This window comes from Equus asinus, chromosome 3 (assembly GCF_041296235.1).
Source record: "Equus asinus isolate D_3611 breed Donkey chromosome 3, EquAss-T2T_v2, whole genome shotgun sequence".
Lineage (NCBI taxonomy): Eukaryota > Metazoa > Chordata > Mammalia > Perissodactyla > Equidae > Equus > Equus asinus.
This window is the reverse complement of record NC_091792.1, coordinates 69551208-69574569: the sequence shown is the minus strand read 5'-3', so window position 1 is coordinate 69574569 and position 23362 is coordinate 69551208. Positions and strand designations below refer to the sequence as shown.

The window sequence follows — 23362 nt, the reverse complement described above, 5'->3', positions numbered from 1 at the left end:
TCAGGAATTCTAGCCACCGCAGGTCAGCCCCTTCAGGCTCTTCTCACGTACATGGAACTGACGGCAAGTCCCTGGAGGCAGGGCTGGTGTTAGGCTGGGTGTATCCCCGGACCCGCAATCTTTAGAGGCACTTGGTGAGCACTGCTGCCCCCAACCCTATCCAAGACCTGTCACCTACCGAAACAACTGGCCTCACGGGGCTGAGAATCGGGACCCCAGGACTGCAGAGCAGCTTGTCAGTGCATTTGCTGTGTGTGCGTGTGCGTGTGTGTGTCCCCCTCGGTTTTCCCATCTGTGAAGTGGGGAGAACATTGGTCCCAGCCTCCTTTCTGCCTCCCGGGGATGATTTGAGAGAGAATGAGGTCATGTCTGGAGAGGGCTCTGAGCGCCTCGGAGGCGGCCTAAGATAAACACCTGACAGCCTGGCTGCCTGGAAGAGCAAAGAGGCAACAAACCACAGCTCCGCTCCTGCCATCCCCGGGAAAGTGCCCCTCTCCTGTTAAGTGGTGAGGAGCACAGAGGCACCGCAAAAGCCCCTTGTAAACTGTGAAGGGCTGCACAGGCAGAGGGGCCTCGAGGGGTGTGCCCAGCCCTTGCAGGAGTGCCGAGGGAGACAACAGAAAGTAGACTTTCTCAAGGCAGCATGAGGAAGAGCGCACACCACGCTGACACAAGAGAAGCCCTGAGATAGAACAGGAAGAGCTGGGGGCTGCAGGGGGCGGGGACGGGTTGGGGTGGGGTGGGGGTGATGCTGCGATAGAAACCTCCAGAACCAGAAACAAAGGAAGGTCTCCGTCAAGTTTGCTCTGCATCCTCCATTCCCAGAGAGGGAAGTTCGCTGGCTGGTGGGGGTGGCTGCACAGGTGGTAGACAGGAGTGGCCAAACTGGTGGGCCATGCTGTCCCAGGCTTCCAGCACCCTTGGGAGCAGCCTGAGCCAGCTGTTTCAGGGCACGTGGACACGCATGTGCAGGCTGGCACGTGTGCAGGAAGGCAGTGTAGGCAACCTTGGGAACAGGGACAGGGACTGGCAGGCAGGGTGAGGCACAGGTGTCTGTGACACTGGAGTCATTTACCAAGCAGCAAACCCTGTCCCTTGACAAGGTAGGAAGGGTGAGGAGGGCGGCAGCCCGAGGTACAGGGAGGAGGAATCTGGCTTCAGCGTGCGCTCTGCCGCGAGCTGGCTGTGAGGGAGCCCCATCTACCCTCTAGGCCATCTGCCAGATGCAGGCACTGGCAAATACTGAAACAGAAAAGGGCGTTAGTGGAAGACTGGTGAAACCCCAGTAAAGTCTGTTGCCTAGTTAATAGTTTTGTGTGGATATCAGTGTCTTAGTTTTGATCACTGTGTGTGGTATGTAAGATGTTAACAGGACAGAAACCTGGATGAAAGGTAACTGTGAACCTTCTGTATCTTTGTGACTTGATGGTAAATCTAAAATCATTTCTAAATAAAAAGCCTAAAAAATATACTTTATAAGAAAAAAGAAAAGGGCAGCGTTGGATATACCCTCCCCGAAGTCACTTCTAGCTCTGAAGGGTGCATGGCTGTGCTATCCGGGCCAGTGACAGGGGCTGGAGCCAAAGGCGGGCAGTGGGGGTGCTGGGAGGAGCAGAGGCCGGAAGGGCCGGCTGGGCGGTGGTGAGCCAGCTAAGCCTCCATGAGGAAGAGTGCCACCAGATGACCCACACCGAGTCTCAGGGTCAGTCCCCACCGGGACTGGCTTCATTCCCAGGTCCTGTCCTGGAACGTTTGGTCCACCTGCTGTTTGCAGTGTGCCCTCGAGGGCGCTGTGACCCACCATGAAAGGGGGGACAGCAGAGAGGTCTCTTGGGGAAGAGAGAGACCCAGTGACCCGGACATCCCCATCTTCCCACAGGAAGGACCCCGTCTTTGGAGTTCTGGGGTGACATCAGGACATGGCTCTATAAGGTGAAGTGTAGGTAGGGATGGGTCACTCAGGGCCACTTGGAACCTGACCAGCCGTGAAGTGCCTCCATTGGAAGGAGGAGGACAGAGAGGCCAGCAGGCCCGTCTGCGGAGTCCATTAAGCATGAAGATTATACAATAAATAAGGCAGCTTGAGGCAGGAAACTTGGTCCAAATCCCAATTTTGCCAGTAAAATTGCTGTGTGACCTTGGGCGACCCACTTAACCCCCACCTGACTGTTTCTTCTTCTGTAAAATGGAAACAAATGGTGTCTCCCTCAACGCCTGATCAGGGAGGAAATGGATCAGTTAGATGAAAGCAGGGCACAGTGAAGAGTAGCAGTTCCTTATTTTTTTTTTTCTTTTTTTTCTGTCCCATGAAGAAATGAAAATAACCTAGCTTTGCAAACAATGAAGAAACCTAATTTTTAATAAGGGATAGTTACATAAATCACAGGGAAGCCACTTATGGAACATAAGCAGCCATTTAAAATGAAGGTCAGGTAGCAACACAGAAAATGATCACAACACAGTGTTAAAGGAAGAACGGAGTACAAACACACCAGCTCAACTGTGCGTAAGTCAGATCCTTGGAGAAAACGCTAGAAGGAAGTACACCAAGATACTGATTGTGGTTGGGTTGGGGGTGAGTGGAGGTGGGCTTACAGGTGACTTTTTCTTATTTTCTAAATGTTCTGAAAGTATATTACACTTATAATAAAAAATTTTATTTCGTAAAAAAATCCTGTGAACCACCACAGCAACAATTGGGTATAACAAGAGTCGGGGCATGCTGGGCTTGAGATGGATAAGGGCAGGGAAGCGGGCAGAGCCGCATCAGAGGGCCTGGGGGTGGGGAGGGGCAGTCAGCGGTTGGGCAGCAGGCTCAGTCCAGGGCAGGGTGGTGGGCCTGGGGCACCAAGAGCAGACGGCTGGGCAAGGTCTCCTGGGCCACACTCCGGGAGCTCCAGGTCAGGTCAGACAGGAGAGAGGGAGTGGCTTGGAGTTTGCGGGGAAGGGTTGGGGCTCCAGATCTCTGCAGCCCATGCTGCGCAGGGAGGCCACCTCACTGCTGCGCCCCAGGGCTCTGCCTTGCCTGCTGTCGCTGTCAAGAGCATCTTCAGGGGCAGCCCCCTGGAAGGCTCCATCCGCTGCTCAGTGGGTGGCAGGGACCCAGGCCCTCCAGAAGAAGAGCAGGTGGGGTGTTTGAGGTCCCTGTCACCCCGGCCCCAGCACCCATCCATACTCTCCATTTCCATGTCTTTCCTCCCTCCCCAATCCATGGGGCCTGCAGAAGCAGGGCCAACCACACTGGCAGCATTCACAAAACAACAGACTTTAATGGAAATGATGAAGGAGGGTGGCAAGAGGAGGGAGCAGGGAGAAGGCATCGCCTATATCATCCCCTCCAGCCAAGCCCGGGCAGTCCCCTGATGCCACCCCTCCCCACACTTCACAGCTCTCTGGAAAGAGGGCAGGATTTCGGCAGCCCCTTGTCCAGCACGCCTGCAGTAAGGATGTGGGTGGTGCAAGCAGAGCTTGAGGCAGAGGTGGGATGGCAGAGGATGAGGCAGCAGAAGGTGTTGCTTAAACCAGAATGATTCCCGAGGTCCCATAAGGAAGGGCTGTTTGTCTCCTGGGTTGGGGACAAGGGCTGGAGGGAGTCAACCATCCCCAGTGTGGGTTTGGTACCGTGGAGAAGGGTGCAGGGGTGGAGCAGGCACTAGCCTGTGCAGGGCAGCGAGCTGTGGTGGCACTGTGGCTGTTGGCTTTAGAGCCCAGGTCAGGGGAGGGGAATGGGGTGCCCTGCTTGTGCCCAGAGTGATGCTTGTGGGATTCACCAAAAGTCCCCACGTCCCCCCAGCATCAGTCCCTGCTAAAGCTGTGCCTGGGCTGAGCACTTGGCCTACCAGCCCTACCCCTACCCCAGGCACCTGGCATCCCCTATTTAGCCTCCTGTAATGTTCTCACAGCCACCTTCACTGCTTGGAACACAGCCCAGTCCATCTAGGAGAAAGAGAGAGGACAAGGGGTTTTCAGTCACGTTCCTGGGCCCTCCCCCAAAGAACGCCCTTCCTGGGCCCAGGCTGGCTGCCTGCTTGGCACAGAACTGGATCTGCTATGCCACCCCAGCTGTGCCACGGGGGAACCTGGGCAACACACCCAGCCTCCTGGCCAGTGTCACACTCACCTGGGCATAAAGCAGGCGGCAGTCGGGGGGCAGGCTGGGTCCCTGGTGGCAGAGCTGAGCAGAGAGGGCAGAGGTCTCGGGGGACAGGAAGTGCTGAGTGACGTTCACTGTGCTTACCAGGCCCTGTACCTGTGCCAGGGAGGAGGGGGCAGGAGGGTCAGCAGAGGCTCAGGATGGCCATCCTTCCCCTGCCCCTCTGGTCTCTACTTCCTATAATGACCCCCACCCAGTTCTCCGAGAGCAGAGGCCCTGGATCCAGCACCAGGCACCCCAAAGGGCATGGCCAAAACCAGGACAAGGGGATGCCAGAGACAGCACAGGCAGTTGGCATCTGAGGACACAATGCCCAGTCTGCTTGATGACTTCAGGACCGCTCAGCTTCTCCAGCACTTCCTCATCCCTGCAATGAGTGCCTTACTTCCTGCCATGCCTAGCTCTAGGGTATTGAGAGAGATGAGGCTGTAAGAGGCTGGCAGATGCTGTATCACTGTGATGTCCATTCTTGCCGCTTCTGAGATTCTGAGCTCTCTGCAGAGCCCCTGGTCCACTGGGGAAGCACCTGGTGGGGAGCCCCCGCAGGCACCAGCACAGCCTCTCCAGGGGCCTGTAGCAGGGTCCAGCAACTCACGCCCCACTCCTCCCGCAGGCGCCGCCGCAGTCCTGTGTCCAGGTAGCAGCTGCCCGGGGTGCCAGGCTCCAGGGTGCCTGCGCCGGCCGGGCACACCTCAAAGAAGAGAAGGGGCAGTGAGCAAGGGGCGAGGCAAGGGCAGTCTGCAGCGGGACGGGCGTGGGCTTCCCAGAGGCTAGGGGCACGGAAAAGAGCTGAAGTGGTCAAGTCTTGAAGGGCCGGCAGGGGAGGACGAAGGGCTGGGAGAGAAAGGGGCTGTAATGGCAAGGGGCTGGGGCCACGCAGGTTGGCAGAACAGAGATTTGTCTGGAGGACTTTAGAAGAAAGGATTGAGGGCTCCGCGGCGGGCTTCTAAATCTCCGCTTTCCTGTGGCTGAACGCCTTGAACAGCCTCTGGGTCCCTGGCCCTAGGCCCCGGCTCCCTCTCTCAAAGGTCCCCCTTTCTCCCAAACCCAGGAAGACATCCTGCATTCATCTCAACTCATAAGCCGTCTACACTAGGAGCTCTTAGCCTGGAGTCCTGTGAACATCCTGAATTGTGTGCTAAATTGTGGGTGAGTAGGGAGCTGTACATCCCCGGGGAGACAATCTAGAGCATGCATCAGATCCTTCTAAGATACCAGATCCAGAAAAGGCAGGGCCACACAGAAGTGTGGATGGACACCAGTGGATGGACGGGCTTGCCTGTCCAGGCTGAGGCCTCTGAAGCAGGCACAGCTGTGGGGGCCTTCACCAGCCCAATCAGAGCAGGGAGCAACTTGGGCAGACAGGGCCTTGTGGAGGCCAGAGAATGAGATGCCCAGGAAACACCTGCAGAGGTGAACACCTGACACCTGCATCGTGCTCCAACTGGCCACCAGCTAAATCCACCCCTTTAGCCAGGACTTCAGCAGTTGTCCCTGGGCTTAGGGCTCAGGGCTCAGGGCTCCAAGATTGGGCCATGGAGAGTGAGGAGGCTGGTGAGCCAGGTTGGACCCCAGGGTAGCCCCAGGCAGGTGCCCAGGTTCTTTGCCCCCAGAGGTTCAAATCCATCCTGGAGCTAGCAGCAGTGTTTCCCAGGCCACCCAGTGAGAATACGCCCCTCAGATCTTCCCCATGAATCATCAGGTTTGGCTATATGGGACTGCCCACGGCCAGACACACCCAGACTAGACGAGGCCATCTGTGTGTGAACATGTGCTTCTGTCTGCTCCCCTCTGCGTGTTCCAGCATCTGCGTGTGTATCTACAGATCCATGTGTGTCTGTTGATGTGTCTGCAGATGTGCATGCCTGTGGGCAGGAAGGTGGTGCCGGACAGCCATGTTGACATCTGCATGTCGTGTGTATGCATGTGCCTCAGCAGGAGTGACACATGGTGGATGTCTTTTCCCCTGGACAATCAGAGCTCAGTGGGCTTTGGAGCCACTGGGCGGCCCTAACCTTAACACTGGCCTCCCACCGCGCCCAGCCCTGGAGCTTCCTGCCTTCTGCTCACCCCCTCCTCTTCTCCTTCCCCTGACCCTTAGTCTGGTGCAGTATCTCCCTCCACCGGCCACGCTACCTCCCTCAGCCCTCACCTGCTAGCACCCTGAGGAGCCCCTCCTCATAGGTGTGGGTGATGGAAAGGGGAGCAGCAGGGGGGCATCTCACATGGGCTTCCCTCTGCCCTCTGCCAGCCCCGCCCGCCCAGAGCCTGAAGGGGAGGCTGCCTGCCCCCAGGAGGAGCACGGTGTAGTGACCTGGGGCAGGAACAGCCATAAGCTCAGGTGCCAGCTCCACTACGCTGCCTCAGTTTTCCCATCTGCACAATGGGAAAGCCAGCAGTACCTGCCTCACCGGGTGGTTGTGACAATAACTGAGAGAATGTACCCACAGCCCTTACATAGCCCCCAGCCTGCAGCAGCTCTTACTTTCACTTCGTCATCAGGTCCTGCCTCAACACCCCGCTCCTTCTGTGCCCACCCGCAGGGCTCCCACAAGGTCCTGGTCTGCCTTCTCTGTAGCTTTCTGAGTCGAGGCTGTCCAGCTCACCTGAGCGGGGGGGGAAGCGAGCACACGGGGTGCACACACAGACAGGGAGAGTTTCTGGGGCTGGGAGCCCCCACTCCCAGGGAGCAGGAGGGCTGGGCAGGGCAAGGGGAAGGCTCCCAGCTCCCTCCTCACCATATGGAGAAAGCGGCGGATGCGCTGGGCGTCCTGTGCCCGGAACACGTGCCACACAGTGCTGACCTGGCTGCCTGGAGACCAGAGGCCCTCTCCGTCCAAGCCTGAGAGGAAGTCTGAGGGAGAAAGTGGGCTCAGGAGGGCCCAGGGTGGGCAGAGACAGGACCTCGTATCTGCAGCTGGTCCCCACCCCTGCCTCCAGCCAAGGACCCACCTTTCTGTGCCCGGTGCCAGGCAGGCAGTGGGGCTTCAGCACGCACCAGGACACTGACCAGGTCAGTCACCTCTACACAGAGGTTCTTGGTCCCTAGGTGCCCACGGTGTGGGCTCACACCTACATGAAAGTGGAGAAAGGACAGTTGGGAACAGGCCCTGAGACCTTGACACAGACACATGAGTGCCCAGAGATGACAGGAATGGGGGTAGGGACTGGGCAGGAGTGGAGTGGGCACTCACCATAGGCTGCCCACAGCTGGGGCTCCAGTGCACGCAGGGCAGGGCCCGGGGGGAGGTAGGAAGCCAGGTTGAGTTTCCCATGGTGGGCACAGTACTCTGGAAGTGGCAGGCTGGCGGCCAGGTTCTCCACCCTGTTGGGGGAGTGGGTCACGCCCAGCAGGCTCAACCCAGGCACCAGAGACCCTGCCGAAGCCCTCCACTACTGGGGTAACTCCCAGAGGCAAGTAGGGAGCACTGAGGGTCATGGGGTGGGGAGCAGAGGAGGAGAGGAAGGATGGCAAGGGGCCGGGCGGTGGCTGGGGTGATAGGAGCAGCCCTGGGTGCCTACACACCTGCTGGTGTCCTCATCCCCCAGAGTTGTGCGTAGCAGGAGGACGGAGCCCTCGTCTGACTGTGGGCGAACTAGGGGAAGAGACAGAAAGGTCACTGGCCCAGAGAGGAACCTCCTTGGCCCAGAGGCCCCTGCCCCAGTGGCAGCAACAGAGTCCAGTTTCAGCCCTGGGCTCTGCTTCCAGCTGTCCCCAGGGTCACTCTGAGACTTTGTTGCCACCAGGCTCAGGCCCCCAGCTCCTTCTACTGGTTATCAGGGATACTTACCCTCAGGCCGAGAGAATCCCTCCCAGAATGCTGTGCTGCCTAGGCTTGTGGGCTGGGGAGGCCCGAGGGGGGTCAGCGCCTGCACCTGGCCTCCAAGCGCCCCAAGAGCTTCCGTCCCCCACAGGTTGACTTGCAATGTCCTCTGAATCCCTGACACCAACACAGGCTGCAGTGGGGAAAGGAAGGGGATGTGAGAAGATGGACAGGGTGCCCACGATGGCAGTAGAACAGCATGAGGGCTCCGCCTGGCCCTAGAGACCACAGCCCTGAGGGCAGGCGAGGCTGTGAGAGCTGGGAGGGGGGCCGTGGGGAGCTCACCTGACCCTGCCTCCAGTGCTCCTGGAAGAGGTGGAAGCCACGCCGAGGCCTGGGCTCCTGCAGCCACAGTAAAGCCCCGGGGGGAGGCAGCCGGGGCCGCACGGGGGAGAGGGGCAGGCCCAGGCCCTTGCGCAGGCTTGGTCCAGCCCGCAGCCCCGGCCCCAGAGCTTTCTCCTGGATCTTGCGTTCCACTACCTGCGCAATGATGCTGTCCAGGATGTTGGTGATACGGTCATCCTGCAGGGAGGGAGGGTGGGGCAGGAGGGCTCAGGATTTGCCTGACCACACAGGAAGGGCCAGCCCAGCCTCTGTCCTCGGGCCCCCAGCCCTCCCTCCATGCCCTTGCTCACACTGGGCAGGGCTGGAGTGACGGGGGCAAAGGCCATGTGTATCCGCTCGTGCCCCAAGCAGAGCTTGACAGCAGTGGAGGCCAGCAGTTCACAGAGCGAGGGACAAGGCAGGGGCCCTCGGCCAGCACGGTCCTCTGCTGAGGTATCTGTGGAGTCTGGGGTCTCTGTCGGGGAGGAAGACGGTGACGGGTTTCACCTTTCTCTTGAGGCTCTACTGCCTGCAGCCCCTTCCCTTGTCTCCCAGCCCAGTCTGCTCTCCCCTCACTGGCACTGCCCACCTCAGGTCTGCTCTGGATGCACTCGCCTCCCACCACTGGCTTTCCTGCCGGCAGCTCCCCCGCTGACAGGGGCTCAGAAGAAGGGGGCCTGGTGGGGAGGGGTTAGGAGGCTTGTCCTAGATTGTATTCAGATTTGTTTTCTCTGGAATGACTTGAGAAGAGTGACAGAGAGTATGTGGGGAGGGCATGGCTAAAGCAATTCCAGTGTCTCCTGGGGACTCCAGCGCTGGTCCAGCCTCAGCAAGGCACAGGCCGCTCACCCGCTTTGATGTCCTTGGTCCTGCTGGCATCCCCGTTGCAGGAAGGTTGTGGAGTTGGGGGAGTTTTCTCTGTCAGCTCCTTCTGTTAAACCCACCCACCACCCCCCAACCCAACCAGAGATTTAAAAATGGCCAACACAACTCAACCCAGTTCAACCCACAAGTATTAACAATGGATTCTTCTAGGTCCTAAGATGGTGTCTACAAGGAGCAGAATGTTCTATGACACAATGTTAGGTGGACAAAGGATGCTCATGGAATTCTACGTGCAGTCCAGTCTACAGTAGACCAACGCAGACTTGAATACATGTATAGGCAAACGACTGGACAGACGTGTCACAACGACAATGGCAGCGTGACAGCCCCTGTTGTTTTCTTTCTTATACTTGTCCGTAGTTCCCAAATTTTCCACAGTAGGTGTGCAGACAGTGTTTGGTACACAAAATGCATTCAATAAACTATTTTTTGAATGAATGACTTTTATAAAACATGAACTTCATAAAAACTTTGTAAAATGCATACTGAGCACCTGCTGTGTGCTAGGTGCAGTGGTTACTGAGAAGGGGGCCAGCGCTCGGCCTGCAGGAGCCCATGCCTGGGCGTGGAGAGGCAGGAGGCGCCGGCAAGCAGCCCTTGCATGATGTGCTAAGCGGGAACGCGCACAGAGTGGCTGGGAGCTCTGGGCTGCTGCTGGGTGGGCTGACGTGGGGCAGATGCTAGAGCTCACTCCACAGAGCCTAACCCCCGGGCAATGCGAGAAGTAGCCTGATTTCACTCAGCTTCCGTGTCCCTCTTTGTCCCCATCAAAAGGAAAGGGCCAAACCTGCCAAGGTCAGTACCTTGCAGACACGATGCCCAACCCTGGGGCCCAGCAGTGCTCTGTGCCTGTCCCATGCCCTGCTTCTTACCTGCTGTCCCCCATCCCCAGGGGCCCACACCCGGGCATCAGCTTGGCAGGGGCAGTGTCCCCGGATGTCAAACTTGACCCAGGCCTGGTGCATTGCGGTGCTCAATTCTGCCAAAGCTGTGAGGGGAGAGGGGAGATGGAGTTTGGTGGTGAGTGTGGACAGGAGGCCGCCCCTGTATGGCTTGGCCTCACCAACCAGGAGGGCATGGGATCTGGCTGAGGGACATCCACACAGGAGGCTGGTCTCTCCCAGGACCCGCCCTCTGCATGCTCCATCCCTCCAAAATGGCTCACTCTGGCTGGAGACAAACTGCGTGAGCATCAGGGAACAGGCCCTGTGCCCAGCCTCCTGGGCACACCCCTCCGTGGACTGCTCCTGAGAGCCTGTGGGGTAGCAAGGAGACACTGGGTCAGGAAACCAAGGGAACCACAGGTTAAGGTCAGGGGAGAAGGGCAAGGGCATGACATCTAAGTCAGGGGCTCGATAATCGACGAGACACGGGCTTTCTGGGAAACTCGGGCTCAGTAGTGACAGAGGATTCTCTTTGCTTGCAGAACGCAGAGCCTTTAATATGCTGATAAGCGTTGCAAGACACCAAGATGATCATGTGGGATACAGTGTTCCAAAACGTTTCTGACCCTGGAACTCTTTTTGGCCATGTCTGTTGGAACATTGGGAAATTTCAAGCCCTCAGGTCACCAAGCTGAGCCAAGGGAGAGAGAGCTGAGAACCCTGAAGAGAACGGGACTTGGAGTCAGAAGACCTGAGTCTAAATCCTGGACACAACACTTACTGTGTGACCTTGGACAAGTCACCCAATCTCTCTGATTTTTCTTATCTGGAAAATGGAGGCAATAATACCCACTTCACAGTGTTGAAGTGCAAGCTGAGCAAAGTGGGAGGCATAGGGTAGGCCCTTGACTTCCTTTTTTGTTTTGTTTTGAGGAAGATCAGCCCTGGACTAACATTTGCTGCCAATCCTCCTCTTTTTGCTGAGGAAGACTGGCCCTGAGCTAACATCTGTGCCCATCTTCCTCTACTTTATATGTGGGATGTCTGTCACAGCATGGCTTGCCAAGTGGTGCCATGTCTGCACCCGGGATCCGAACTGGCGAATCCCGGGCCAGCATAGCGGAACATGCGCACTTAACTGCTGCGCCACGGGGCCAGACGCCCTCGACTTCTTTTAAGGGTAGGCGAGGACACAAGTGTGGCCCTCTGATCCAGGGGGAGGGGAAGACCTGCTCTGAGGGTCATTGAGCAGTGGGGCTGAGGCTGGGGCTGAGGAGAGGCAGCCACGAAATGGCCACAGACCTCAGAGCAGTCCCTCCGAGGCCCCGTCCCTGCCCTCCCACCTTCGGCTCCCAGCTCCTTTCCTACCTGCTTTCTCCCTGGCCCTACCAGCGCCCGCCATGCGACCACAGGCCACACACAGCCGGTGGCTGCAGTGGGGGCATCTCCAGTGGGTGTTGAAGAGTCCGTGGTGGCAGCGGTTGCAACAGTGCGGAATGCCTGGGTTGTCCTCTGTCCCGACCGGCCCCTGGCCTGCTGACCGTGGGAGAGAGCAGGGTCAGAGGGGGCTCAAGCCACAGGCCCCTTTTGACGACCTCATGTGGGAGGCCTCCAGGCAGGGATGGAGAGAAACAGGGGCAGTTTCCACTGAGCGGCCGCCCCAGAAGGGAGACAGGCCCCTTACAGACACCCTGGCTTACTTGACTGCCCCTCCCTGCAGCACGGGCACCTCCAGCAACCCACCCCTGGGGAAAATGCAGGCCTCCTCTCCCCAGGTCCTGCTCTCTGGCTCCCCATGGGCCCTGAATTACCAGCTACACCACTTCCAACACACCCTTCACCGGCCTCCCTCCTGCCTGAGGTGGCTTTTCTTCAGGGGACTCTGTATGTTAGAAGAAGAAACCTCAGGAGGCCAGTCCTTCCCTCACCCAAAGTTTCAGACAAAACCCTCATTGGTAGGTGGAAGGATGCCAGTGAGCACACATTCATTTACTCATTCAACAAATGTTTGTCTTGTCCCGGGTTGGGTGCTGGGGATTCGGAACTGGTCAGGACTTGGTGCTCACCCTCCCAGCGCTCATATTCCAAAGGGGGAGATAGGCCCATAAACATGGCAATGAGTATGGCACCACGGGGTGGGGACAAGAGTGAGAATGGGATGGGAGGATGAGGGTGGTGATTATTGGGGCTGCTGAACAAATGGGCCCCAAGTGATGAGTAAGTTTTCATTCACCAGGTAGAATGGGAGGAGAAGGGCTTTCCAGACAGTAGGAACAAGAGTGCCAAGGCCTGAGGGCACAGACAAGCTCAGGTGAGCCCAGAAGGAGGGCGGGCGATGATGCGGTATGCCGGGAATCTGGGCTGAGGGAGTGGCAGGGGAAACAGGGGCCAGCTGAGGAATGGGGAAGGGGCTGGACTTTCTGGGATAAGAGGGAGCCACCAACAGGCGTCCACCCAGGGAGTGACAGACCACAGGCGTGTGTTTCCCAAGACCACTCTCGCGGTGCTGTGAAAGGGGTGCAGGAAAGAGAGCATGGAGCCAGAGGGACGAGCTGGACACCTTGTGCTCCACCAGCCTCTAACCTCAGCCCAAACCCTACTCGCCTCCACGGGCTGTGAGCCTCGCCACTGGGATGCCTTCCTTAGTGCAAAAACCCTCAGGGAGCTCCTCTACCCTCAAGCACTCTTGCAGACACTTGGCACTCAGTCTTATTTCCCCAGCAAGCCCAAAAGCTCTTAGAGAGTTGGGCTGGACCAGGTTTACACCTTCCCAACATCCCCCACCCAGGCCAGAAACTTCAGAATGTGTGTTGACTAAGAGCCTTAGCTAAGAATAAGGGCAAAGCAGGGCAGGAGCTCTCTCGAGCTGGCGGCTGGACGGGCAGTGCTGGTGGGAGAGAGGGGCCCACCCCAGCCACCCCAGCCTCCTTGTGAAAGCACAATGACCACAGGACCAGGCCCTCCCGGGATCCTGAATGCCCTATGGGTCCTGCTCACCTTCCCGCTGTGCCCAGGCCAGGGCCTCTCTCTCCCTCCGCAGCAGGCGGCACAATCGGTCCCCTAAACCACTTAGCAGGTGCTTGGCAAGGCCTATGCTGAGCTGGGCCTCCAGGCCAGACCCTCTGTCCTCCTCAGAGCTGGCTGCCGAGTCTTCCTCCTGCTGCTGCTCCCCTCCCAGAGGCAATCTGGAGACAGAGCAGAGGAAGGTGAGGAGGGAGTCCTGAGCGGAAGGGTGCTGCGGGCATCCAGGGACAAGGGCTCACCTCGGTGCTTGCTGGGAGTGGCAGGCCAGCCCTCCTGCCTCTCCAGCTGCCTGGGTACAGCTTTGGCACTGAGCAATGCCTGCCGGGGGAGCCGAGCAAGGTGCTTCCTGAAGCCCTGGGTCCTGGAGGCTGGTCTTGCCATCTCGGGGTCCTGAGGGGACAATGCATCTGGTCAGAAGTCTGGGCTTCCTGGGCTTATGCAAACCCAGGACCTGCCTTAGCACTCAGACCACCCATACTCAGAACCAGCCCAGGCCTATGAGGTCTGATTTGGAACCAGCAAGAGTGAACCAGGCAGCTAGAAACTTCATTAAAAAGGCTGAGTGGGGAGCCTGACAATGCCCTGACAGGGACTGCCGGGCCGGGAAGAGGGGTCTGGGGTGCTGAGCCCAAGGCTGGGGCAGCCGGGGCAATCGTCCTGCCCCCAAGTGCAGGATCCAGCCAGTGCAGACTTTGGCGAGCTCCTCCAGGGGCTTAGTGATCCCGTTGGCTGAATGACAGTGTGAGGAGACAATCCCAATGTGGCTGGAGGGCGCTGGAAGGTGAGAAGGCCGGAGAGTTTCAACACAGGCCACAGGTGCAGTAACCCAAGAAGGCACAGGGGCCAGCAGCTTCATAACCCAGGCAGAGGCTTGGGAGGGCGTGCACAGGGCCACATCAGGTGCAGGAGTGCTTGGGCACGGCCATCAAGAGAGTCCTGATCCAGGCCCAGAAGTCCAGGAGGCCAACAACTGAAGTGATCTCAAAGAACTGAGGCTGGGGCCGACAGTGCTGGAGCCCTCCACGAGGGGCACTCCATGACAGAGGGATCCAGGATATGCCTACGGCCTCACACTGGCAGAGTCCAAACTGAGTTTCCATGATCCAGCTGGCCAAGAGAGCAGTTGCTTGTTCCTGAGGCAGGACAAGGGGTCCTTCAGGAGACACAGTCCCCCAGATGGGGATTTGTAGCACAAATAATCATAAAGGTGAATGCTGTTGAGTGCTTATTAAGTGCCAGGAAGTCTTCAAAGCACTTCAGGTGAATGATATCATTTTAATCTTCACAGCAGTCTTATGAGGTACGTCCTGTGTTTATCCCCATTTTATAGATGAGGAAACCAAAGTCCAGAGAGGTGAAGAAACCAGCCAGAGGTCACACAGTACCAGATGGCAAAGTCAGAACCCAGTACTCTGACTCAGAGCCCATGCTCTTACCCGCATCATTACACTCCCACCAACACACCATGGTTCAGAGGAGGCAGATGAAAACAGAAGTCACTTGCTGGAAGGCTCTGGCCAGTAGATGCTAAGGAACTCCCAGAGAGCTATCACAACCCAGTGGGAACCAGACAACCAGGTGTGATCCACTCACAAAGGACCCACTGAGCCCACTGCCCTGCAAAGCCCCAGTCCTGGCTGCCCCCTCCCACAGAGGGCCCCTTGCAGCCCCTCCCCTGACCCCTTACCTCTGCAGTCATCATGCTGTTCTGCCTCTGCCTTGTTCCCAAATGATGAGTCCAGCACCTCCTGCCAGCTTCTGTCCCCCTGCCTGGCACTGCCTGGGAAACGGTCAGGGGGTCGCTTGGCGGCTGGGCCGCCCACTGCTCCCCGGACCTCAGGGCTGCTTGCCCTCTTGAGGGCCCGCAGTTGGGCAGCTGGGCGCTCCTCATCCCCAGGGAAGCGGCCTGGGCACCCAAACTGCTCAGAGTGTCGCGTGAGCCATGTCTTCTTCAGCTTGGTGTGATGGCTGGGCGGGCAGGCCCTGGGGCCAGGGGCCCTGTTGGCTTCCTCGCTGGATTCACTAGGCCCACTGGTGCCTGCCTCTAGGCCCTCCTGGCACTTCCCACAAGGGCCAAGACCTCTATCTCTAGCGGGTAGGGGAGATGAACAACAGCCCACTTGGGTGGTAGGAGGCCCAGGAGAGGGACACCTTGACGTGGTTGATGGCTGCAGCTGGTACCCAAGGCTCCCACCCCCTGGGACAGCCCAGACATTGCCAAGAGTATGAACGAGGCCTGGGGGACAAGTGGGCCAGGGGGTCCTGGGAATAGCGTCTGGATGCCCCAGAAGAAGTGGGCAAAGATTCTGATGCCTGCCGACTCCTGTCTCTCCATCCCTCTGGTGGAGTGAAGGGCGCTCCACCTCCCCAGTTCTCTGGAGATGCCCACCAGGGGCTAAGCCAAACAACCCAGATTCTGTGCTTGGCATCGGCTCCTTTGCCAGCCTGAGAATGCTTGGATCCTTGTGGTAAAAGCCCTAAAGAGAGGAGAAGGGATTAAGCTGGTGCTGATTTCGGTTCCTAGTGCTTAAAAGGATGAGCAGAACTGACCACCAGCAGGCACGCACCTGTGTGGCCTGAAGGGTTGTGAAAATACTGAAGAACTCACAGGCCAGTTCATCAGCACTGCTCTCTTAAGTGCCTCCCCGCTGCCATGGCTGCCCCCAGACGCTGCCCCAGAATTTCTCAGACCTCCCCACAATCCAGCAACTAAAAGGTCAATGCCTAGCCCAGCCAAAGGGCCTCCAGGATTGATTCAGATTGTCCGATGCCCTGTACCACACTGGTTTTAAAATATTTTAAATCTCATCCCTGGGCGTGCAGGTCACCTCTGGGGGAGGTGCCAGACACAGACCACGGGGCCGCCTGCACATTCCACTCCCAGATGGAAGACCTTGTCTGCCCTCCCCAGGGCAAGACCACATGTTCTGAGGCCCCTGTTCCCAGGGCCTTGTTCTGAATGGACAATGGGTGAGTCAAACCCTGAAATGGCCTGAAGGCAGGAGAGGCCTAGTGAGAGGGAGCTGCTCAGGGGAGGAACTTCGTGGGGTCGACTTTGTCAGAGCTGACAGGCTCCTCTACCTGGGTGCTACCTTATCTTCTCATCAGAATGGACAGGCCGAGGTGGTGCGGCCCTGGTAGGACTGCTCGGGGACTGCAGAGCTGCCTCACATGGCCTGAGCCCCAGGTACCTTCTCTGCTCCAAAACTTACCTTGCTGCCTAAGCTGAAGGCAGAGGGCAGTTTGGGCTGGCCCCCCGAGTACACCCAGGGGTGTGTGGCAAGGGGCCAGTCACATGGACGCTCTGGTGGCAGGCTGGACACTAGGTGGGGTGGCAAGCAGGTGGGCACCCAGAAGGGGGCTCGCTCCAGGATCTTGGTCTCCAGAAAGAAGGGGCAGTGCAAGGGCCGGAAGGCCACAGGGTCACTCTTGGAATGGCCACCGCTATGCTCAGGGATCAGGGAGCCATAGCGAGGTGGGTACACAGACCCACAGAATGCCAGGGGATGGGTGAGCACTGCCTCCTTCCAGCGCAGCCCCTCCTTGCTGCCCGGCCAGCTGGCCTTCCTCTCCCCATTCTGGGGGCCTTCGCCCTCCACCAGTGGGAGTGTGTCCTTGGGGCTCTGGGGGAAGCCAGGGGGAAGCCAGGAGTCTGGGGTACTCAGGAACCCCCTCCAGAAGGGAGGAGGCTCTCCTAGGCACAGTGCCCCACGGCGTAGGCTCTCTCGCAGCTGAGTGTCCAGCTCCTGTCCCACGTTGCTGTTCTCAAGGGCTGTCTTCTCCCAGGCTGGGGTCTCCTTCAGGAAGCTGGGCATACTCTCCATCACTCTCCTGCCCTCATGGGGCTCTCCCAGAGGGGTTCCTGGAGCATAAACACCAAAACATGAGCTTCTTAGGCACGTGTCCCAAGCACCCTATTGCCTGGTGCAGAATGGGTACCGCCCTGCCTACAGCTCAAACCAGTAAGGCAAGTGCCAACCCACAGCTGGGCTCCATGCTGCCTGCCCACATGCAGCTTGAAGGACCCGTCTGGGTGGGATGCTCCAGTGTAGGGAAGTCACCCCTTCCCCCTAATGCCTGGGACTTGACAGCCCGCCTAGGCCACAGCCCCTCAGCAGAAACTGCCATTTCTAGGATGACATGTCCTAGCCTCGCTGGAGCCTGGCACCTGGTCACAAACCATGGGGACGGACAGGGGCAAGAACCCAAAAGATGAGCTTAGAGGAAGGTACTGCTTGGGGAGATGAGAAGGCTGGATGCTGGCTCTGACTCAGTCACTGGCTATGTGTACTTGGGCAAGTCATGTCACTCCTCTGGGCCTCAGTGTACCCTTGTATAAAATAAGCCTCAGAAATCAGCAGTCTCAGAGGCCTCTTCCGGCACTGCAGTCTGTAGTTCTGGGGGCGCTGCTTGCCCACCCTGCAAACCGCCCCCCAGGCTTGGAGGGGTGGGAAGTGCAAGCAGCATAGGCTGAAGTCACTGGGGAGAGCCCCCAGGCAGGGCTGCTGGCTGGTATCTCTCCCCACACCTGGGCAGCTCCCAAGTCGGCCTCTTCCCAGCACTCTATAGTTTCTTGGCTTCTGAAGCAGAGTCCCAGAACAACTGCTGGGGGCTGGGATCTCCACTGCGGCCCCCAAGGGAAGGAGAAGGGGATTAAGAGGCCTCAGCTGGGACGGGTCAAGCTGCCCCAGTCCAGCAGGCAGTGCCAGGGCCGCCGGCAGCCGCTGGTGACTGCAGCCTGGCGAGGGGAGGGGAGGAGGCGGGGAAATCGGGATGGGCCCCAGACAGAGGCAAAGGAGGGAAAATTGAACGTGCGTGCAAAGGACCAGGATGACAGGTGGCATCAGAGCCCCAGCGCTCTCCTAGCGAGGCGCCCTCGGCTGCTGCTTGAAACCCCAGAAGGGCGGTTAGGGAGCCCAGGGAGCCTTGACAGAGGGCGCTCGGGTTTTCTGGGGCCACCACTCCGACGCGATCCGGCCTCGGTAGGCATCCTAACTTTCAGATGTGTGGCCCAGTCCGAGCAGGAGCACGGAGAACCTCACTCCCTGCGTGCGGCCCGGGCTCGGCTCAGAAATGCCCGCTACGAGCGTCTCCCAAAGGCGGGCCCCTGGCGCCCCGTCTCGGGACTTACCTGGGCTTCACAGGATGGGCGCGGCGCAGGCGGCGGCGGTCGTCGTGGCCGGCGGGCGCCCGCTCCCCATGGGCCGGCTCTGGGGCCTCCCGGCCGGCAGGCAAGGACTCGTTCTCCCTCTCTCCGCTCAGTGCACTCGTGCGCTCTTTCCCCCGGGGCGGCGGGGGCGCTCTAGGACCGCAGGTTGGAGGGGTCGGACTCCGGGATCTGCAGGATGCGGCACACGGCGCGGATCGGCCGCACCAGCTTCTGGGCCGAGGCCGTGGGTTGCGCCATGGGACGCCGAGACTCCGTGCTGCGCCGCGGGGAGGGCCGGGCTGGGGCTGGGGAGCGGGTGCCCCCGGAGGGTGAGAGGGAGCCGGGCCGGGGGGAACGCGCGCCCCGGGTCGGAGATGGCCGAGTTGGGGGAAAGGCCAGGGGCCGGGGGAGGGGGTCGTGCCTGGAAGGGGGGCCGATCCCGGGACCCAGTAGAGAGGCACCAGCGAGGGCGCAGCAGGGCACAGCGCAGCTAATGGAGGGAGAGCGCGGCAGAGAGCGCAGCAGGACCTCTGATCGCCATCGCCAGACGCGCAACTGAGAGTGGGGAAGCTGCTCCGCCGGTTTCCTCCTCCAGCACCCTGCGGGAAACAGGAGCCCGTGATTCGGCGGCCCCGCCTGGGCCTGCCCCCTCCCAGGCCCCGGGGGCTTCCGCCAACGCCCCGGCGATGCCACCGGCTGCGCACGGGGAGAATGAGCCCTTTGTTCCCCCCTCCCCCCCGCGGCACCCGGGCGCCTGCCGAGAGAGGCTCCCCCGGGGCAGCGTGCCAGCTTCCCAGCCGCCCCACCCTCCCGTGGGCCCGGCCCCGGAGCCTGGCAGGCGGGCAGCACCCCCACCATAGGTGCCAAGCCCGGGAACTGGAGCAAAGGGCGGGAGGGGCCGGACCAGGCCATGGTGGGGCGGGGTGCCCCTAGGGGTGCTAGGGCACGGCTGCTGGGAGGGGGCAGTGCCAGAGCTGGCAGGGGCAGTCGGGTTCTCACGGGTCAGGGATGGGTGCTCTGACCCACGCCAGCTGCCCCATGCCTGCTGGACCACTCGCTCCTGGTCCTTTCCAGTTCTGACACATGGGCACACCCTACCAGCCGGTGTCTGCCGTGCCTGGTCCTCACGTGGCCAAGCTGCTCTTCACGTTCCCACCCAAGCTTCCTCCCAGGGCCCAAAGGCACAGTGTCCTGTGTTAACAGTTCTGGGAAGGTCTAGGATCTAGTGTCCCTGCTCTAAGGGCCTCAGTTTCACCAAGTGTCTGGAGAGGAGGTGGGACCTGATGAGCTCCACCACCTGCTCCAGCCTGGTGTTCTGGGGGTCTGCCCCATCCCGTGTTCCTGGTGCTTCCAGGCCCAGGGCTGGAGAGGAGCCCATGGGCGTGGCTCCTGGGAGGGAACAGAGAAGAGAGAGGAAATGGGAAAGCAGGGCACCCTCCACCCTCCACCCGAGGAAGCATCCCGGCTCCTCTGCGGGGGTGGTTCCAGAGCACAGACACAAACAGACGGATTCAAACACACACAGACAGATTCAGACACACAGAAACCCACACGCCCAACAGGCGCTTCCCTTCCCCTCAGGCACCCACCTCCCACCCCATGAGGACTCTGCCTCCCTGTGGAAGCCATCCTTGGCCTGCCTTCACTCAACCTGGTACAGAGGTAGCACCACCCCACCCAGCCCCATCCCATCCAAGGGATGAGTTCTCGGATGGCTCCAGCCTGGTCCCAGGTCACACCCCCATCCCTGGAGAGGGGAGCCAGGAAGAGCCAGGAGGAGCCTTCCTCCCAAGAGACTGGAGAGGAGGCAGTTGAGGGGAAGAGGAGGGGTTCCGAGGAGAGGAGGCCTGAAGGGACTGGCACCAGGCAGGACTTGGGTCATGTTGGCATAGATTCACTCAGACCCTTTGCCTCCCCCCAGAGGCCCGTTCTGTGGCAGGGCAGGCTGGTAGGGGTTGTTTACATGGCTAAGTTATTAACACTCCCTTCCTCCCCCAGCTCTCCTGAGGGTGGCCCGGACCTGACTGTGCCAGGGGAAATGACTGCGGAGGGTCTAACACTGACTGCAATCCCAAGGCCCCAAGCCCCAGCCTCTGCTCCCAGGCTGGCTCCAAGGAGCAGACGAGGGGCTGGGGAGTGCCTGTGGTCCCCCATCTGTGTCCTCTGGCAGCTGAAGCTTGTGGGAGAGTCCGGGTTGGGGGGAGATTCCTACAGCTTGGGGCCTGGAAGAGGCTGGGCAGGGCAGGGTGAGAGCCTGGGCTGTCTGGGGCCCTAAGGACCTGTCACTGTCATCGCCAAAGGGGATAGGGACTGTCCTGGGGGAGGACAGATGCGTCCCCCACCTCACCCCCCGTTGCTATGTCTGCTTTGTTAGGTCACCGTCTGTGGACTAGACCGGGACTCTCAGGACAGGTTTCTGAAATGCCCAGGGGCCACGGGTGGCAGGGGTGGGGGGGGCGGGGAAGAAGCCCTGTTCCATCCTCAACGGCTCCCCATCCTGCTCCCCAGGCCCACCGAGCCTTGTAGCCGGCTGTTCTGTGCCTGAAGACAGAGCAGAGCTGAGGAGACACACAAAAGACAAACACACAAGGAAAGCCACACACGCGTGGACACAATGCTGAATTCGTGGACAAAGGCAAACTGACCAGCACCTCCAGCCATGTGGGGGCCCACCCCGGCCCCACCCCGGCCCCACCCCGACCCCTGGAGCACTGACACACACACACTGATACACACATTCATGCTGACACGCACAGCAGCACTCAGAGCCACTGCCCTGGCGCTGTCCCCAGAGCCCCTTACCTGGGCAAGCACTGTGCCCTCGGGTGGAGCAGCCCCCTGCCCAGGGGAGGGCAGCAGGCGGGGGCGGGGGAAGGAGCCCCGGAGAGTCAGGCCAAGCTGCCACTAATCCGGGCGGGGAGGGGGGGGGCACCCACGTCAGAGCGGGGACTGCCGGGTGGAGGGCATCTGAGGACATCCCCTCCCACACACGCGGCCGTCTGGGCACCTAGCCCTGCTTCCCCGGCCCCTCCATCCTTCAGACAGCTGAGACTGGCCTCCCCCCACCCCCCCCACCCTTGTGGCAATGCCTGGGGCGGGGGCATGGGGGAGGGGGAATTCTGGGGAGAATTCTCCCAGGCCCCCAGGGAGGGGGAGAGGAAGGGAAGTGTGGAGATGCTCTTAGAGCCAGGAGGAAGCTCTGCAGCCATGCCCCCTCCGTTCTCACCCACCCAACCCACATCCCTGACCTAATTCCTCTTCTCAGTGGAACCTCCCCAAGGCCCCTCCTCCTTCCCCCCTGCCCCCCTGCCACAATCTAACCACCCCCTTCTGCCCCAGGCCAAGGACCTTCTGCCTAACAACCCCAGTTCTGCCCCCTGAATTTCCTGAGCAGCGGGCATCATCTCCTGCCCTGCTTCTGCCCCTTACCAGCTATTGGCATTGCAGTCCCTGATGTGGGTGGGGGACAGTGGGTGAGAACCCGAGTGCTCATCTCCTCAACCCCCTCAAGGGTGTGGCAGTGCCAGCTAGGACTCCCCAACTTAGCCTGGGCCAGGGCTGTGTTGAAACAAGAGGCTAACTACACAGTCACCACTGAGAGTGACAGCGAAAAATACAGCAGGGGGGCCAGTGCACCTGGAGGTCAGAGGCAGGGAAGGGGGACCAGGACATGGAAGGGCCACAGGCTGAGAGGGGCTGAAGAGGCAGGGAGACAGAGGAGTTGCCTGACAGGTCCAAGGGATGGTGGGCGGGGGGAAGGAGAGAAAAAGGAGGCTGGAATGAAGGGCCACTTGCACCTGGGAACCTGGGGGCAGTGGAGGTGGCCCTCAGAAGCAGGCAAGGTGGGTAGAGAGGCTAAAGAGTGAGCCCGAAAACCAAGCAGGCCTGGAACCTGGGTCCAGCAGAGGTGTGTGATTCCAAGGGGGCAGGCCAAGGCTGCTGCATCTCCTTACCCAGTGCTCAGCCTGGAGCCTGGCACACCCGTGCTCCAGGCCAGTTGGAATGGAGGCCCAGCCCAGATCCTGCCTGGAACAGAAGCAGTGGACACACTGGTGGATAACAGAAAGTTGAAGGCTGTGGTCAGGCCAGAGCACAGCCTACCCTCCCGGAGGGGCCAGGAACCCCATGCACAGGGAGGCATCGCCGGGCAGTGTCTCAGTGACTCTCGGAAGGACAGGGAAGGCTGTGAGGGAAGCCCAGCCCACGCCCAGTGCCCCAGTCCTGGGATCACGTGTATGCGTGGCCAGACAGTTCTCCAGAATTTGGAATTCTCTGCGCCCCTTCCCTTCTGGCCCCAGGATGTCTTGGAACCTGTAGGACTGAAGCAGTCATTCGCCTGTGGTGGGCACCAAGGAGATGCAGGGCACAAAGATGGAAGCACAAGCCGTCCCCACCTGGACGAGCTTATACTCAGCGTATTTGCTCTTTTACCAGCAAACTGTCACTGAAGGCTCTTAGGTATCAGGCCCCGTGCCAGGCAGTGGGGTGACTATTGGAGTCGGGCATGTTAACAAATGATTACAAGGTGCTTCTAGTCCCCCCCTGGGGAAGGCCAGGGAGCTTCATGCAGGCAGTGATGCTGGAGCTCAGAAGTAGGAGAACAAGTGGGCCATCACCAGCCACACATGTACGACAATGTTTCACTTTGGCTAAACTAGCACTTGTTCCAGGCTGGGATACAAGTGAATAAGGTGCAAGTCCATTCCTTCTGCAGTCACAATGCAGTGGAGAGAAAACACCATGTGCTCAAGGCAGAAACGGGAGTCCATGCAGGAACAGAGGGGGCGTGGTCTGGAGGGCTTCCTGGGGAAAGTAATGTCTGAGTGGGGTTCAAAGGGCAAACAGGAATATGACAGAGTTGGGTGGGGGAGGAAGAGCATGTCAGGGGAACAGCATGGAGCCATGAGACCATCAGGATTGATGAGGGGAACACAAAGCAATTCAGGCTTAGGGGAGGCCAGTCAGGAGGAGAGGGGAGGATGGTGGACACACCAGCACAGGCCACGGCATTGTGTGCCCTGGACGGGGTGAGCGGGCCAGCAATCAGGAGCCTTGGGAGCTTGAGGAGGGGTTGGCAAGTCAGGGAAGGCTTCTCAGAGAAAGCAGGTCTTGAAAGAAA

The 23362-nt window shown here is 59.7% G+C and overlaps 2 protein-coding genes across 4 annotated transcripts; both read right to left on the bottom strand.

Moving 5' to 3' along the window:
* Positions 1 to 3249: 3249 nt before the first annotated feature.
* Positions 3250 to 18364, bottom strand: HR (HR lysine demethylase and nuclear receptor corepressor). 3 transcript variants are annotated; one of them, XM_070505228.1, is made up of 19 exons: positions 18226 to 18364; positions 16307 to 16956; positions 14782 to 15571; positions 13334 to 13484; positions 13068 to 13255; positions 11439 to 11606; positions 10352 to 10441; positions 10059 to 10174; positions 9151 to 9232; positions 8613 to 8776; positions 8263 to 8499; positions 7945 to 8110; positions 7680 to 7749; positions 7348 to 7478; positions 7106 to 7225; positions 6892 to 7007; positions 4680 to 4844; positions 4121 to 4249; positions 3250 to 3936 (listed from the first exon to the last, which is right to left on the bottom strand). In XM_070505228.1, exons 2-19 carry the CDS (start codon positions 16916 to 16918, stop codon positions 3874 to 3876), a joined length of 3558 nt encoding a protein of 1185 aa, XP_070361329.1. In that variant the 5' UTR covers positions 16919 to 16956; positions 18226 to 18364; the 3' UTR covers positions 3250 to 3873. The 3 variants fall into 3 exon arrangements, with proteins under 3 accessions (XP_070361329.1, XP_014722651.3, XP_070361331.1); XM_014867165.3 differs by having other exon boundaries at positions 11439 to 11603; XM_070505230.1 differs by lacking the exons at positions 16307 to 16956; positions 18226 to 18364 and adding an exon at positions 15662 to 15800.
* Positions 18365 to 18396: 32 nt separating this feature from the next.
* On the bottom strand, positions 18397 to 21225 carry HRURF (HR upstream open reading frame). The gene is made up of 2 exons (XM_044766794.2): positions 21046 to 21225; positions 18397 to 18842 (listed from the first exon to the last, which is right to left on the bottom strand). The coding sequence occupies exons 1-2, from the start codon at positions 21218 to 21220 to the stop codon at positions 18397 to 18399; spliced, it is 621 nt and encodes a 206-aa protein (XP_044622729.1). The 5' UTR covers positions 21221 to 21225.
* Positions 21226 to 23362: the final 2137 nt, after the last annotated feature.

Bases quoted from the DNA above. Each gene is read 5' to 3' on its own strand.
- HR (XM_070505228.1), bottom strand. From the start codon at position 16,918: ATGGAGAGTATGCCCAGCTTCCTGAAGGAGACCCCAGCCTGGGAGAAG. The intron at 13,485-14,781 runs GTAAGGGGTCAG...TTGTCCCCTCAG, and splicing joins ACAGCATGATGACTGCAGAG to GACCCCGAGATGGCAAGACC. The intron at 10,175-10,351 runs GTGAGCCATTTT...CTCCCCTCACAG, and splicing joins GCAGTTTGTCTCCAGCCAGA to CTTTGGCAGAATTGAGCACC.
- HRURF (XM_044766794.2), bottom strand. From the start codon at position 21,220: ATGTCCTCAGATGCCCTCCACCCGGCAGTCCCCGCTCTGACGTGGGTG. The intron at 18,843-21,045 runs GTAAGGGGCTCT...TGTTTCCCGCAG, and splicing joins AGGGCACAGTGCTTGCCCAG to GGTGCTGGAGGAGGAAACCG.